This window comes from Symphalangus syndactylus, chromosome 6 (assembly GCF_028878055.3).
Source record: "Symphalangus syndactylus isolate Jambi chromosome 6, NHGRI_mSymSyn1-v2.1_pri, whole genome shotgun sequence".
NCBI lineage: Eukaryota > Metazoa > Chordata > Mammalia > Primates > Hylobatidae > Symphalangus > Symphalangus syndactylus.
In genome coordinates this window covers 21132749-21149475 of record NC_072428.2, presented here as the reverse complement: position 1 = coordinate 21149475, position 16727 = coordinate 21132749, and the positions used below count along the sequence as shown (strand labels likewise).

General features: G+C 38.7%; 1 protein-coding gene across 8 annotated transcripts in view; it reads left to right on the top strand.

The window, feature by feature from the left end:
* The window catches only part of CD44 (CD44 molecule (IN blood group)), a 93853-nt gene that overhangs the window by 60651 nt on the left and 16475 nt on the right, over nucleotides 1-16727 (top strand). For 2 of the 8 annotated variants that reach the window (XM_055281923.2, XM_055281925.2), the window contains 8 exons: nucleotides 2011-2124; nucleotides 2600-2716; nucleotides 5409-5537; nucleotides 7009-7140; nucleotides 9001-9102; nucleotides 10865-10954; nucleotides 12142-12345; nucleotides 15758-15820. The exons of 2 other annotated variants lie outside the window; for them this stretch is intronic. In XM_055281923.2, coding sequence (XP_055137898.1) covers nucleotides 2011-2124; nucleotides 2600-2716; nucleotides 5409-5537; nucleotides 7009-7140; nucleotides 9001-9102; nucleotides 10865-10954; nucleotides 12142-12345; nucleotides 15758-15820 — 951 coding nt within the window. Of the gene's footprint in view, nucleotides 1-2010; nucleotides 2125-2596; nucleotides 2717-5408; nucleotides 5538-7008; nucleotides 7141-9000; nucleotides 9103-10864; nucleotides 10955-12141; nucleotides 12346-15757; nucleotides 15821-16727 lie in introns of all 8 variants that reach the window. 4 more of the 8 variants (XM_063640979.1, XM_055281926.2, XM_055281927.2 and 1 more) reach the window with 4 other exon arrangements.

Below are 16727 nucleotides of genomic sequence, written 5' to 3'. Positions count from 1 at the left end.
TGTCAGGTTAGCTTTAGCAAGACATTGCCACTTATTAAAAGCAAATAATAAAACCATTATTGGTACATAATAGTATCCAAATTTTTGACAATTATAAAGCTTTTTGAGAACAAAGAGATGGAAATTGAGCTTTAAAGATATCCTTAAAAACTTTAAAACATGCAGAGATTGGTCTAATATTCTGCCAGATTTCTGAGTTTTCCACACATACCTGTAATGACTTAAGATTTTGCTGAACAGAGCTGAGAATCCGGAACCTGATTCCACCACAGTTCTGCTTTTCCTTAGAAAAAAGGCTTTTGGGGTGCTGTGTGAGCTCCCCCAATTCACTGAAGTTCTATCCATTCCATTAAAACCTGAGAATTTCATCCTCAAATGGACAGAGAAGAAAGGGTCCAGAAAAAAATAGGTTAGGCCTTGAAGGCATCTGAGTATATAACATTGATATAACAAATACTCGAAAGGAACTAGAATTTTCTATCTAAACTTTTAAGTGATTTTTTTTTTTTTTTATACCCGACACCCCTCCAGAGCTTAATCTATGGAATAAGAAAATTCCTTTTGGTAACTTCAGAACAAAAACCAAATAATGGAAAACACTGGAGTTTTTTTTTTATTATTATTATACTTTAGGTTTTAGGGTACATGTGCACAATGTGCAGGTTTGTTACATATGTATCCATGAAACACTGGAGTTTTACATTACACTGTCTCCTGTGTTCAGGATGTGGCCCAGCTTTGCAGATTGGGCGCATTAGTAAAGACATGGTCTTGATACTGAAGAAATTAAATTCCCTTGGGTAGTAACCCAAACAGATCTACCTGCAAATGAATTGTATGGTCAGGCTTCAGGGAAAAACTTCCCATGGTGTTTTTGTTTTTTTTTTTTAATTTTTTAAATCTCTATGGCATATTTTTCCAATTTCTGCTTTTCTTTTTTTTTCTTTTCTGCTTAGCACCTATGGACATAATTCAACATGATGCCCTCTTTCTTCTGGAGGGGTGTGATAACTGCTTGATAATAAGCACTTTTTCATGCTTATTGAGAATGTGGTTAATGATTCTAAACTTGATTTTTCATAACTTGTAAAATAGAGCTGACAGTATTATAGTTCTGAAAACAGTTTTGTGTTATTTGGGTATCAAAATAAAGTTTGAAACAATTAGGATGGATTTGCAAATAACCTTTTCACAAAACACATTGATTCAGATTTTGTCATGATCCTTCTGTTAGGTGCATCTCCTATTCCAGCCCTAACAGATTGGGTGACAATATCAGGGTGCTGGTGGATGTACGCCTCTTTCTTTCCAGTGTGCTGCTATGATGGTGGCTGGTTACCTGTGGTGTCTTATTTTCTTTCATTGGCTATGAATGGCTTGCTCATGACATATTTTGTATTTGATGAGAATACCATAGTGTTTGATAAATATTCAGAAACGTATCGCTAAAACATATGGCTATTCTAGGTATTCTTTTTCAGAATCATCTATAGGAAAGCTCTGGCTGCTCAGGCATTTCTTTCCCCACTGAAATTACTAACAACATAAAGTGATTATCGTGGTATAACTTTCAGTTATCTGCCTCTTCACCCGGAGAATCTACAAATAGCACACAGTGACTAAGTTCCTGGGCTTTCAAGTGCAGAGGGATACTACAGACTGCATGGATGGGCAAAATGGCGCCTTTGGTTATCCTCGGTGGAGGGCTGGTGTTTTCAAAGCTGTCCTTCCTACTGCTGCAGCTTCTTTGACTGTTTTATATGGAAGATCTCATGTTCTGAACCCCAAGGTATTCTATGACAGAATGCAAAGGACACTGAGATGCTTACCAATATGGCTGAATTAAGCTGAAGTCACCCTCCGCTTTCCCTCCATTTCCATGCAGCCATCTATACAACCTGCTATAGATGATTCATTGCATAGTCTACAGAAGCAAGACTATGTGCGGGACAAGTGGCGAAGGCTCAAGAAATAACATTTTTCTAATTGCTTCAATCATCGTTATCACAGTTTCAACCACACCACGGGTTTTTGACCATACAAAACAGAACCAGGATTGGACCCAGAGGAACCCAAGCCATTCAAATCCGGAAGTGCTACTTCAGACAACCACAAGGATGACTGGTAATGGGTTGTGTATATTTAATGAAAGATTTTTTTCCCCTCAAAGCCCATGATGCTGCAAAGGTCAATCCTCGAGACACAGTGGGAAATTTAGTTAATATCTGATCAAGAAATTCTTAGTGGACTTTTATGAGGATACTTAATTCCATTTAGGAGTCATTTATCAATTATACCATGTGGGCACAGGATTTTTTATGTTGCTTCATTATAAAAATGAATATGTATGAATGGTTTGTGGTGCTGCCTTTGACAAACTGATCATAGTGGAATAATAAGGGAGCGTGAAGAAATTCCAAGCCCATTGATTTTCTCTTGAGACCAGTTAGGTAAAGTCACTCAAAATTTTTGAGAGTGGATGCTCGGAGGTAATACTTTGGCATAGAATTGTTAAATAGCATGCACTTTAATGGAAGAACAGAATCATTAAAGATTGGTTGATAACCAGTCACAGTGTATTTAACCATCATCACAGCAGATGTAGACAGAAATGGCACCGCTGCTTATGAAGGAAGCTGGAACCCAGAAGCACACTCTCCCCTCATTCACCATGAGCATCGTGAGGAAGAAGAGACCCCACATTCTACAAGCACAAGTAAGCAAGATGGCGGTCGGCAATTCTGGGTTAGATGAGTTAGTGAAGACATTCCAGCAATAGGGAAGATTTTGTTTAGAAATTGGCCGCATCTTCTATTTCCACTCAGTAATTTCTTTTATTCTTAGAGCTGAAAAGCTGCCAAACCCGCACACAAATTTTAAAAATTGGAAGGAAAATGATAACTTGTCAGGTTGCCCAAAGGCCAAAATGTTTTAAGAAGTAGATCTAGATACAATTTTTGTGTTAAAGGTTCCTAGAGGTTCCATTTGGGTAACTTGTGTGTGTTCATTGAAATGTGTGGCAAAGAGTGTGTTCTTTTGGTGCTTAGTAGTGGAATCTGGAAAGAACGCTTGTCAAGTGAATTGATCTTTGGAATCCTTATTTTCTATGAAGATCTTTGATGAATACAGTTTCTTTTTTGCATTCTGTCCCTGACTGTTCTAATAGAAAGACATCCCTTGTACTCTTTAGAGCAAAGTTGATAGCTCTTATGGTCTACATTTGAATTCTACCACTGCTTCTTTTTCTGTTTTTAAGCCCAAGGTAACTTGGGGAAGGCTTTGATGCTCTTACTGTTATTTCTGCTGTTATGAAAACTTCTCAGGTTTTCTAAAACAATCTCAAGTTGCAGCAGTGGACTGTGAGAATAGGGGACCCCCTCACTCCCCAAACATAAGAAGTATGTGCTTTCCTTCTTTTATCTATCCCATTGAGATATGTCTATCTTATTTGGAATAAAAGTATTTATTTTGGAAAACAGCTTTTTAGCATTTTTAAAATGATGATTCAACTGTCATTTTCTCAGCCCTAGACACACCTAATGGGGAAATGTGAGCAATAGCCACTTAAAAACCAAAGGGCTTTGGGAATCTATGGCTTGAGGGGTGTCTTCGACAACAAAAGAAAAGTTTCAGGTATCAGCTAGGATAGAGGTTAGACATTGTACTGAATATATCCAGCAGACCTTACATCCCATTACAAACCCCAGTAGATGTGATGTATATATAAGGCTTAGGGGCTAAGTTAACAAAGAAGTCTGACAAGAAAAGGAAATACAGAGGAAGCATAAATCTCTTTGGAATAGGATTTTGTTCCACCTCCTTAGAGCCCTAACATATCTTAGAAATTATTTTGGACAGTTTGTACTTAAAGACAAGAAAGCTACTTTAGAGACTTGGAAATAATGAGCCTATTGTCAAAAGGTGGTGCTTGCGGGGCATTAGGACTAGAGGGTTGGTGAAAATTCAGACAGAATGTAACTTGACAAAGAGAAGACAGCAACAACTGTAACAATTATCTTATGAATATTTGCGAAACTCAAAGGGATCTGATTGGTGACCTCTGGGCTTTATCAAATTAAATCACAACTTCTAGAAGAAAGTCAACCTTCATCTTTTACAATAGAAATCACATGTTTTGCTAACCCATTCCTATTTAGGCTGAAAACAATAAATGGTTATGGGTACTTAAAAAAATCATTATGTTTATAAAATTAGTGATAGAAGGAGTATAGTGTTCTATGCAGTCACACACATACACTTCCTTATTTCTTTTATTTAAACTTTGAGTAACATGGCAGTCTATGTTTGGGTCAATTTTCCCTTTTTTTGTAATTACATTCAGTGGTTTTTCTAACTTCATTATTTATTGGGAATTAGTGATTTAGTCAGTGGGAGTTTTGTAAAACTTAAGATTTTGCCTTTTTTCCCACTCCTCCTGGATAACCAGTTAACCCAATAATGGCTTGGCCAATGGAAGGGTAAAATGAGGACGGTTTTATTTTTTAAATGTCATTACTAAGATAAGGAAATACAACCATTTTTACAAGTTGCAAAAAAGTACTCTGGCTTGGCAAGTTTATAGGCTCTCATTTTCTTGGTAAGCTAAAAAAAAAAAAAAATTGCTACAAACTGCTATAGACAAAAGTGTTGGTGGCTTTCTGACTTTTCCTGAAGACGCCTTGATGGAATTTTATTCTCTTGATTTTGTCCTTTCTAAAATGATGGTTGAAATTTTAAGCCTGTCACACACTATTATTTATATAATGCCTCAAACTGGCTTGGATAGTTTTCGTCAACTGAATTAATTTTGTTAAAAAGTGATTTTAGCAATTTTAGGTGCCATGTGGACATTACCACATAATATGTTAGTGGAATAGCATCCAAGCCATCCCAACATGTTTCCTGCTGGGCAAATCCACTGCTGGTGCATTTCCAGTGTGTGCGATTATGGGTTACATGACCACCATTTGAGAAGGTCTCCTAATGCGCCGATCTTGTCATTAGTTTTTATACAGTATTTTCCTTTCATCAAAATGACTGGAGCAAAGAGGTTATTCTTTGAATGGTTTTCTCAGACAGGGTATGTGAAGCCATTCACTACAGTAAAATAAAAATAATAATAACTCATAGAACTATGAGAATTCATCAGCTGTGGTCTGCTTAGTCCTATGATTTTGAACAAATCAAAACCTCTTTGGACCACAATTTTCCCAGTTAAAAAATTAAACATTTGGATCATTTGATTTCCAATATCCCTTTTAGAATATCAGTGGCCTGTTTCCTTGGTGCCTTTCTTTTCTACCTTCTCTCCCCATGTGTGTATCTGCCCTTAAAGTAGAAAGATATGTTGACAGCTATTGGCGAGGAAAATAGACAATTATGTCTCCCAACTGATATTCTTCTCACAGTCCAGGCAACTCCTAGTAGTACAACGGAAGAAACAGCTACCCAGAAGGAACAGTGGTTTGGCAACAGATGGCATGAGGGATATCGCCAAACACCCAGAGAAGACTCCCATTTGACAACAGGGACAGCTGGTAATGGATGGTTTAACAAGTAAATTCGGATGGAAACTTCCTTTTGGGTTAAACGGTAGACATTGAGGACATTGAAAAAAAGGACACTGGAGGAATTGTCACAAGATGTTAGGTTACTTAATAAATCATGCTGCAGTTCACACAGAGCCAAACCTTAAAGATTCATAACAAGTCACCTGAAGAGGAATGGATACAAGCCAGTTAGGAATAAGAACAGGAAACACGGAGAACATGCCCTTGAACATGTCTCTTTCCCATCGAGTTTTGGGCATCATCTAGTGGGATTGTAGCGGAGGCCCTGATAAAATATCCCCGTCTGTTGTATAAAGGAATCTACTCTATAGTGTGGGTCCAGACTTTACAATATGATTCTGCAAAGTCTGGCTGTGAGAAAGCATTTAGTCAGAACTCCAGTGTTTGAAGAAATAGAGCCAGACATTATGTGAAAAGTGACACCTGTCTGATGTCATCTGGCCTTTTGGCCATGCCTGTTCGGTAATTTGTTTTTGAGTGTAAAAAAGGCACCTTCTCTATTCTTGAATTGTGAGATTGTGGAAATTGGAATGAAGTCTTATCATCATCTCTAAGTGATACGAGATAACTTGGCTCTGCAGGCTCCCATGCAGGATTCTTTTGTCTGTGTGACATAAGTATTAAAATATGTCCTGCCTTATAAAGAATGTGAATTCCATATTCTCACTTGGTATCAGTGAGAAATATTCCCATATTTCTATTTGCAATATAGAAGATAATGCATCATGTCCTTCTGGGGCATGGCAAGTTCTAAATGAATTCCTGGCAGAGCAGTGGATTCTGTGATTGTCTATGTGGTGTGGTTGTTGCTAAGAGGATGCTATTGTAATCTTTTCTACCTATACTTCTTCATTGGCTCAGAATGAAGCAAAGCATGTGCTGCTTTCTTATATGTCATTTATGCCATAAATCCCATTGTTAGAAGGTAATGCTTCTAACGGATTCCATTCATGCTTTTGAGATAAATGGCATTGACTTTCATATTGATCACATGGAAAGCTGTTACCTGATTCCTTTCCTGAGATCACTTCCAGCTTAATGTGCATTCGGCTGGAATATGGTTGTCTCAGAATAACATAATGCACTTGGGCTTTTATACTTCTGCCTTTAGGGGACTGTAGCAGCATGGCATGGGTCAAGAAGTACTTCTCCTTCATCTTCCTTTGATGTCTGTAACTCATCCTCTCGGCACTGCAGGAGTTGTTAATGCTTTTGTGTCCTCCAGTTCACATGCTGATTGCTAAGAAGAAAATGAGCATGAGTGAACCCAAAGCTGCTGAAACATTCTGCATTTATACAACTTCCTTGCCCTCTATACAAGGAAGATGGTTTCATTGTCTTGTCTAGAGAATAAAGTCTTTTTTAAAAATAAAATCAGTGTATCCCTGACCAAGTGTCCATTAACACTTTGACAATTGCTTGAACTGCATGGTCACAGCAGCCTCAGCTCATACCAGCCATCCAATGCAAGGAAGGACAACACCAAGCCCAGAGGACAGTTCCTGGCCTGATTTCTTCGACCCAATCTCACACTCCATGGGACGAGGTCATCAAGCAGGAAGAAGGATGGGTAATAGCCTCTGAGATTTTTATATATTATGTTTTTTGAAATCCACTGAGTGACTGCTGACTATTTTTCTAGAAATATGCCCTTGGTTTTAGACCAAACTACTTTCCTGAAGGACTTGAGGTTTTTAAAAAATTAGTTTTCTTGGTAGGAGTGATATGCGTATTCACCTGAATATGAAGTCCCGAGCTGAAAGTAAAGAATTTAGCACGAGAGTTGGCAAAAGAAAACATTTATTGTCAAAATATATCTGTGTGAGGCAGTAAATAATAGATGTGAAATGAATGTTGCCAACAATAAACGCTAAAGAAATTCTGAGAACCCCTCCCCGCCCACCACAGCGTCACAGAAAGGTGAATTGGCCCTGGTTTATGAAAAATAAAAAAGACCCTGGATAGTCAGAGAAAGGAAGTGGGTGGTGGGGGTTGGGGGGGCAGTTTTCCTAAGAAGGAGACTTCTGTAAGGAGAAACGTGAAGGAAGAAAAGCCAAGGAATGAATACGTCAAGTAATTGGATCCATTTTTCACAAGGGTAGATGTGTTTGAACGGCTAGGCAGGGGCCATTATGTTGAGTGACTGAAGTACCACAGGCAGACCCAGCACACATGGGTTTGCACATGGCAGCTGGAGCTCTGAGGACACCCATGGGGGAAAACCAAGCCAGGCAAAGATCTTCAAAATCAATGTTAATTCTATGTACTGATGAAGAGAAAGAGATTCCATTAAATTAATGAACATGTCAAGGACAATACAATTGGCTTCAACTACACAATGGTATGATGACTCTTGAAGGACTCTACTTATAAGAGGGAAGATGAACAAGAGTCTAGAGCCCATCATCAAGTGGGACTTTTTCTGGGAGAATGTCCATTTGTGGTTTTGATTCAGGTTAGCACTTGCTCTTGTTTGAAATCTGGTATAATAGAGTCACCACATTTTTGTCCTACAAAGATCTTGAATATTTTAGTGTTAAATATTTAGTGTTGAATCTTGAATATTTAGTGTTGAAAGGCTGCAGTGCAGACCTGGGTACCCAGTATTCTGGTGCTTCTCTGGAACTGATTAAATCTCCCCCAGAGGCAGTGATGTGGATAGACTTTGACTGAATTGACAGCCAGAAATATCGATGCGGTTTATGAATTGTTTGGCCTCTGTTTCACTCAAGACTTCTTATTTCAGCAGAGTAGCTCTGTGATAACTATTAAAAACAACATTTACAAGTATTTCAGTGAAATTTCTGCACTACTCAACATTGTACACATTAAATTTTAAAGACCGCTTATACTTGGGTTTTTGGGAAGAATAATTCAATGACATCCACTGCTTCTTATTTCTTGCCCCTGTACACTTTCTGTAACTCCACCTAGGTGGTATTGGATGACGATTTTGTGTTTATTTGCATATTCACTTTGTGAAGAAAAAAAGGCTAAAGGGGGGAAGAGGGCTATTTTTAAAAGCCCCTTTGGTTGGTAAGGGGGAGGGATAAAATGGTGCCTGAGCCAGCACACTTTGTCTTTTCTCCATGTGTCAGATTGCATGTTTCTATAAAAAAGGCAATATTTCTGTCTCTCTGCAAGATTTGGGTGTTCCATCGTGCGCTCATGTAGAGTCCTTCCAGACTCAGCAAAAACAAACACGCATCATAGCTTTCATATAACTCGGCCCTTCAAGGAAAGCCAGTTACTTGTTGTGGTGCTCTTTGATGAAACAATACTCTATCTCAGTTCGGGAGATATAGTCAGTATGTGCTTTCTTTCCTCCTGGCCAGATGTGAATATTTAAAAAAATCAGTTGTAGACCATAAGCCACCTTCAGGTAGTGGTTTGGGAAATCAAGCAATAACACTAATATTGATTCCTTCAGATATGGACTCCAGTCATAGTACAACGCTTCAGCCTACTGCAAATCCAAACACAGGTTTGGTGGAAGACTTGGACAGGACAGGACCTCTTTCAATGACAACGCGTAAGAATAACAATGCTCAGCAGCTTTATTGACTTGTATTCCTGCTTCATCTCTTACTCCCTACTGGCCAAGGTGCAGAGCTTTGGTGGTGGAATGGTGCTATGTGGCTTACCTCAGCCCAGAGTGTGAAACTGTCTTCATTGTCTGTATTTCTTGTGGAGGTCTCTCAACCTGATTTTCCCTTCATTTCTTTGTGCCTTCCAGATTCAATGACTTTGTGTTTTAAGAAAAAGTAGGATTCTATTCAACTCCATTTTCATTCTCTAAGTAGTTATGTCAGTGAAACACAAGCCCACTTCCAGGATAGTGATTTCTCTATGTTTTAACTGACCATTTCCTTTCAATGTCCATCTTTCCTCCAGCCAGTGCAGAAGAGGGGTAGGATTGCTTGCATGGTTGTAAAAAGACATTTTTGGGGCCAGATAATCCTAGAGATCACATCAGTTCTCAGAGGAGAGGCAAGGCATGTTATTGACAATCAACAAAGGTGGCAGGATCCCTGGAACAACAACAACAACAACAAATTGCTAGTATCTCTTTCTATCACTAAGAAATGTTCAACTTCTACTAGCCTTAATTTCTACTATATGTGCAGGGATGTCCTAGAGATCAGCCTAAAGTCATTCATAATTTCTTTGAAGAATACAAAAGAAATCTAGAATTAAGAAGGTCCTATTTTACTGCTTGCCACACATAATGGGCAGAGTCCTTCACATGAGCCCTTTAGGCAAAGGAAAAAAATCAGCCAGCATGTATTGATTGTCAGCAATGTAAATAGCACAGCGTTAAGCATCAAAGGAGATGCAAATAAGCCTATGAATGGCGCTTGCCAAAGAAGGACTTATATTGCCATTTTATGTCACTGTTGGCTTTTGTTCTGACACTGGGTTTGGGATTTGGTGACTGTCTTTCTCCTGGTTGTAATATTTATTTGGTGGTGGGCATGGCTTATGGGTGTGCTTTATGAAGTTTTTGCACCTGCAACTCAGAGGTCAGTACCTTTCTTAAAAGAACACAAAAGAAATAAACTTGAAACAGTCCAGGTGATTTTAGATATGGGCAATGGGTCAACCTCAAATTGATATATGTCACTGAGGGCCCTGTGTTTGCCCAGGCAAGCGTTTCCTTGGTGCAGTGATGAGAATCCTCATACACAGGTGAAATTAAAAAAAAACTTAATAATAGAGTAAAATGGTAACTTTAATTTAATGATCTTTACAAGGTAGCTAAGTATTTCCTTGTATAAATTTGATCTGTGTTACTTGAGTAGGCTATTCTAGATAGGCTTCTTTTTCTTTTGTGGTTACAGGTAGACTACAGGCTATCGTAGTGTTCATTTTCCCTACAGTCACATTTCTTGACACAGAGTTAGGTGCTTTTGATTACTGATAGGAGCATTGGGATTCAAATATTCTTTTTTCCATGTCTCTGTATTCTCTGGTTTTCTGGAGTGACTGGGAGCAATGCTACAATTGCGCCTGGACAATCCAGGATAGGCAAAGTTTTGGCTCTTGTGTCTTGTGTTTGCCACTTTACCTTTGATGATTATACTGAGAAATAAAGGGTCTTCAGAACCAACTAGGGGCAAAATAGAATTCTTCTGTATATTTCTATCAATCAGAGGAGAATGGTGTGCACAAACCTTGGTCTTCCTATGCACCTATCCATCTGACTCTACTCTAGCTAGATCTTCCCTGTTAGCAGATACAGGATTTGTACCGTAGCTTCAAATTAACACTGGATTCATTCCTCATTGAAACAGAGCAGAGTAATTCTCAGAGCTTCTCTACATCACATGAAGGCTTGGAAGAAGATAAAGACCATCCAACAACTTCTACTCTGACATCAAGCAGTAAGGATTATAAAACCTAGTTGGCTTCAGCTATTGATAAGAATCAATCAATTATGGGTACTTTTGCAGTGTCTTTGGTGGAGGTGCATCCATTAGCTGCCGTTACACTGTTACTTTTAATCAAAAGGTGCGTCTGGTGGTGGTTCTCTGATTTTCCTCTTTTATATACCTCTTTGTACATTAAGTGCAAACTACATTTCTTAATCTTAAAAGTTGGGTTTCTTTCACTCTAGAGTTAGTGATTTGTTTTAACAATAATGGATTGCTTATATATGATTTATTTTATTTATTTTTGTTAACTTGAGATCTTTCTAACTTTTTTATGTGGGCATTTAAATTTAGTGCTATAAATTTCCCTCTTACTACTGTCTTAGCTGTGTCCCAGAGATTCTGATACGTTGTATCTTTGTTCTTATTAGTTTCAAAGAACTTCTTGATTTCTGCATTAATTTCATTATTTACCCAAAAGTCATTCAGGAACAGGTTATTCAATTTCCATGTAATTGTATGGTTTTGAGTGAGTTTCTTAGTCTTGATTTCAAATTTGATTGCGCTGTGGTCCGATAGACTGTTTGCTATGATTTCGGTACTTTTGCAGTATGATTTATAATTGGCATAAATGTCTGATTATATCACTTTATATTCCTCACAATAATATTGTTTTGTCTTTTGTCCTCTGGACCTCCATGGTGCTGATGACTAAAAAGCAGTCCCTTCTGGAAAAGAAAAGAATAATTAAATTAGTAGCCTCAGGCCTTTGAAACCATGCATTTCCTATTCTAATTGCAGGCAGCAAAATTTTATCTTTCAATCCAATGGTATGTTTCCTCCACTACATCAAAGATGAATCCAATTGAGAAAGAACTCAAGATTATCTAGTACCTCAGCTGACTTCAAGATCACAGTTGTAGTGACATAGCCTTACCTAATAACCCAAGCAGATGTTGCAACAAATGCCACTTCTGGGTATTAAGATCACCAAAATCTCTTCTGTTGAGTGATGTCCAAGTGGTGTCTATTGCAAAATATTTATTCTGTTCAATAGTATGACAAACTTCACTCTATTGCTCCCTATTAATGGATAACAAGTGGAAAGCTTTTGCAGCAATTGTGTGTTCTGGAGACAAGCACATGGTGGGTGGTGATCTTACAAATACGGGTTCATCACTGATTCCACCTCCACACAGATAGGAATGATGTCACAGGTGGAAGAAGAGACCCAAATCATTTTGAAGGCTCAACTACTTTACTGGAAGGTTATACCTCTCATTACCCACACACGAAGGAAAGCAGGACCTTCATCCCAGTGACCTCAGCTAAGACTGGGTCCTTTGGAGTTACTGAAGTTACTGTTGGAGATTCCAACTCTAATGTCAATCATTCCTTATCAGGTAATTTGGCATTTATTATCTAGTTTGCTTCCTCTGTGTAGAGAAACAATATATCGTTTCATATTACAGAGGACACTTTCTGTGTAGTCTGGGATTGGACTAGTTTGTGATATGGAAATGTCTTTCGTTATCGGTTATCAATTCTAGTGCAAATAAACTTGGGCATATTTTAGATAAAAGAATGCTTCCTTTTGCCAGTGTTTTTTCCATTTGTGTTTGCATGTATGTGTGTGTGTGTTGTGTGTACAACTTGGCTGTTATGATGGAATTGCTTTCTTTGTCTTATCTTGTGATATATGAAGTTGAACCACATGAAACTGATATTTTTGCAGGTCAAAATAGTCGAATTTTAGCAATTCCATTTAATTCGACTAATATACGCTACTTATTTTGTAAGGTTTTATCCTACAGGTGAATAATTTCTATATACTAGTATCTTTGCTCTGAAATTATTATCTTGTTTTGGTGATAGATTGATCAGTTTTACTTTTGGTGATGGATAAACCTCTTCTAGTTCTGATGCACACTTAAAATGTTCATGATTTAATCTAGTATTAATGAATAGGGACCACTTCTCTTATTGTAATAGTGAAGAGAGGACTGAAGATAATTTATTCAATGAAGTTTGACACGGACCTAGAATAAGTCTTTTTCTTTCTCAAATAAGTAGTCATCTCTGCTTCTGCTTTTCTTTGCTTCTCCATTTGTATTAAGAAATTAACAGTGAAGAAAGGGGAACTGGAAAATGCCCACTGTAGTGAAGAAATAAAAAACAGATTCTATCTTCCTAGTACTAGTTTTTCAATTGCTTTGTAACACAATCACTAAGGCATATTCAAGATTAGAGACTTTAGATACACAATTTTGGAGCGGAGATCTTCTCTCCTCCTCCCAAAAAAGAAAAAGAAGAATTTATATGTATGCATATATATATATAATCTTTTTTTTTGAGACGGAGTTTCACTCTTGTTGCCCAGGCTGGAGTCCAATGGTGCGATCTTGGTTCACCTCCACCTCTGCCTTCTGAGTTCAAGCAATTCTCCTGCCTCAGCCTCCATGAGTATCCAATATGTAAAACAGATGACGGTTGTGATGCAGGGACAGAAAATTCAGAATGCCACATGCTTGGCCTCATTTCTCTGGGTGGCCTACCCCAGAGCTTCAAGAAAAACAGTTTAAGAAAATGCTAACTTCAGCAATATTGGCAAGACAAAGCCCCTTATACTCCTTAGTTCTTTATTCAGCATTGTTCTGCTCTCATTTATTAAAAATTCCAAGTACCATTGTCAGTATTCTTCAGAAAATCTTATAGTGCTGTCTCATTTCTCTTGGCAAAAGAAAGCCTGTTGTGCAACCCAGTGAATTTAATTTTTTTTTTTTTTTTTAAAGAGTCTTGCCCTGTCACCCATGCTGTAGTACAGTGGCGCCATCTCGGCTCACTGCAACCTCTGCCTCCCGGGTTCAAGCGATTCTCTTTCCTCAGCCTCCTGAGTAGCTGGGATTACAGATGTGTGCCACCAAGCCCGGCTAATGTTTTTATTTTTAGTAGAAATGGGGTTTCACCATGATGGCCAGGCTGGTCTCGAACTCCTGACCTCAAGTGATCCACCAGCCTCAGCCTCCCAAAGTGCTGGGATTACAGACGTGAGCCACCACGCCCAGCCATGAATTTAAATTTTAAATGGCAATTTTAATAGTCACAGTACCCTAGAATGCTTATAGCTTAATGTTAGTAAATCAAATGCTGTTTACAAAACTGATATTCACAGACACTGATTCCTTCTGATTTCCACAGTGGTACGGACAGATTTCCACAATGGTACGGACAGATTTTCCATAATTCTCCATGGATTAGACAATTAAGTCACCCAATTCTCATCCTTGATTTTCTTCAAAAACACTCACCCACATAAATCTCATTTATGTCTATGCATTTTTCTCAGTCTTTACGCTTACTATTAAGAACTGAAGCATTTGTTGAAGTGAGCGGATCACTTGAGGTCAGGAGTCTGAGATCAGCCTGGCCAACATGGTGAAACCCCGTCTCTACTAAAAATACAAAAAATTAGCCAGGCATGGCGGCAGGTGCCTGTAGTCTCACCTACTCAGGAGACTAAGGCATGAGAATCACTTGAACCGAGGAATTGGAGGTTGCAGTGAGCCGAGATCGTGCCGCTGCACTCCAGCCTGGGCGACATAATGAGGCTCCGTCCCCCATAAAAGAACTAAAGCATTTAGAATCATAGTGGCAGTGGTGGTGGTGGTGATGGTGATGGTGATGGTGATAATGATGGTGATGGGTTGGTGATGGTGATGGTGATTTTGGTAGTGGGAGTATTGGTGTGGCATTTCAGCAAATGTTGTTTTCATTTGTTTAACCATCAGCCAAGGAACAAAGCAATCTGTCTCTTCAATATACTTACACAGGTGACTAAGTGTCACCCCCTTCTACCTTCTCTAATGAAGGAAATGGTGATGATCAGGTTACTATAGATTCCTTATGAGGTGCCTTCATAATGGATAACTGTAGCCATTTTATGTAAGCATTGTCCTGTGATTAAAAAAAAAAAGATTCCAGTATACTTTTGAAAAATGGGGGTGGGGGAGGGAGTTTTAATATGCTGCATTCAAGATTTGACCTATGGATTTAGATTTTAGCAATTCATGAGATTGTCTTAATCTAAAGCTTTCTGGTGATGGATGTTTGAGAAGTTAGGATTATATTAACTAGTCATGTTGAAACTACAGATTTAACTTTAAAAAAATTATTTTAAACTTACTATAATACCCATATTCCAATACACATTATTCATGTTAGCTATCATCTCACCATTTCCTTTTTTACTTATTTTCAATTTTTTTTTAAAATAAGCAGTTGACCTTTCTCTTTGAATCTTTACATCATTCAGTCCCAAGATTCCTTATTGCATACTAATTTCCTGCTGCCAAGAAATCTCTGTTTCATGCCCTAAGCCAGAGTACGCCCATTTGCAGTGATTACATTTCTCATGACCCAATTCATATTGTCCTTATTTAAAATGTACAATGTCTAGTCTCAACCTCATACCTGCAAAGATATCACAGTATTTTTGTTAGCGTGTTCCTTACCACAGTTCTTGGATTTCTACCAAAACAAAGTTTCTACAAAACTTCCTGTGGTCATCCTTCTTAGCCTTTGCTGCCCCAGTTTCCTTAATTCTGATTAAAGCTCTAGCTCATTTATCAGTGAATTAAGCAATGAACAGTAATTAATATTGTGGACCCATTCAAAGCTGTTTTGCCATCACTTTTTGGAATACCTTAAAAAGACTAAACTTTGTGATAGGCTATATAAGAATGCAAATGTAAGGAAATGCAGATGGGAGTGTAAGTGAAAACATGCAGTACTGACCTTCCTGATTGCTCATTACAGGAGACCAAGACGCATTCCACCCCAGTGGCGGGTCCCATACCACTCATGGATCTGAATCAGCTGGTGAGTTCAAAACTGCTTTAGTCATTTACTGTTATAATCGTTGAGCCTGATGACGACTACCAACGAAGTATGAGTCAGTGTCTCCAGAGAAGTGGTTCTCAAACCTTCTTAGCATACATCACAATTGCAGGGAGGGCTTATTAAATCACAACGCTGGACCCCACCCTTAAGGTTCCTGATTCAGTAGGTCCGGGTGGAGCCCAAGCATTTGCATTTCTAATCAGTCCCTGGTAATGCTGACACTGCTGGGACAGGGATTGCACTTCGAGAACTACTGCTCCGGAGGAAAGCCTTGCATCTGAAACCCTCAGGAAGAATTCAGGCAGTGTCCCAATTTAACATTGCACTACACCAGAGTGATTAAGAGCATGAGCTTTGCAGCAAAAATGGCCTGAGTTCGATTCCAGGCCCCCGCATATTAACTGAGCAAGATGCTTTAAAGGGTCTGAGACAAAATTTCTCAACTAATAAACTTGGAATAATAACAATTGTCACAGGACATTGTTTCAAAGACTAAATGATAGAATACATGTAAAGCATTTAACATAATCCTGGCACATGATATCATACTGGTATCTGTTGGGAATTTACTGTGTGCCAGCAGCATCTTTCTGAACACTTTACATGTGTTAGGTTGGGCCAAATGGAACTGCCATTATTATAGGTCACGAGCAGATCCATATCAGCCAGTCGCGGTGGCTCCTGTAATCCCAGCACTTTGGGAGGCCGAGGTAGGCGGATCACGAGGTCTGGAGTTCGAGACCAGCCTAACCGACATGGTGAAGCCCTGTCTCTACTAAAAATACAAAAATTAGCCGGGCGTGGTCATGCGCACCTGTAATCCCAGCTACTCAGGAGGCTGAGGCAGGAGAATTGCTTGGACCTGGCAGACAGAGGTTGCAGTGAG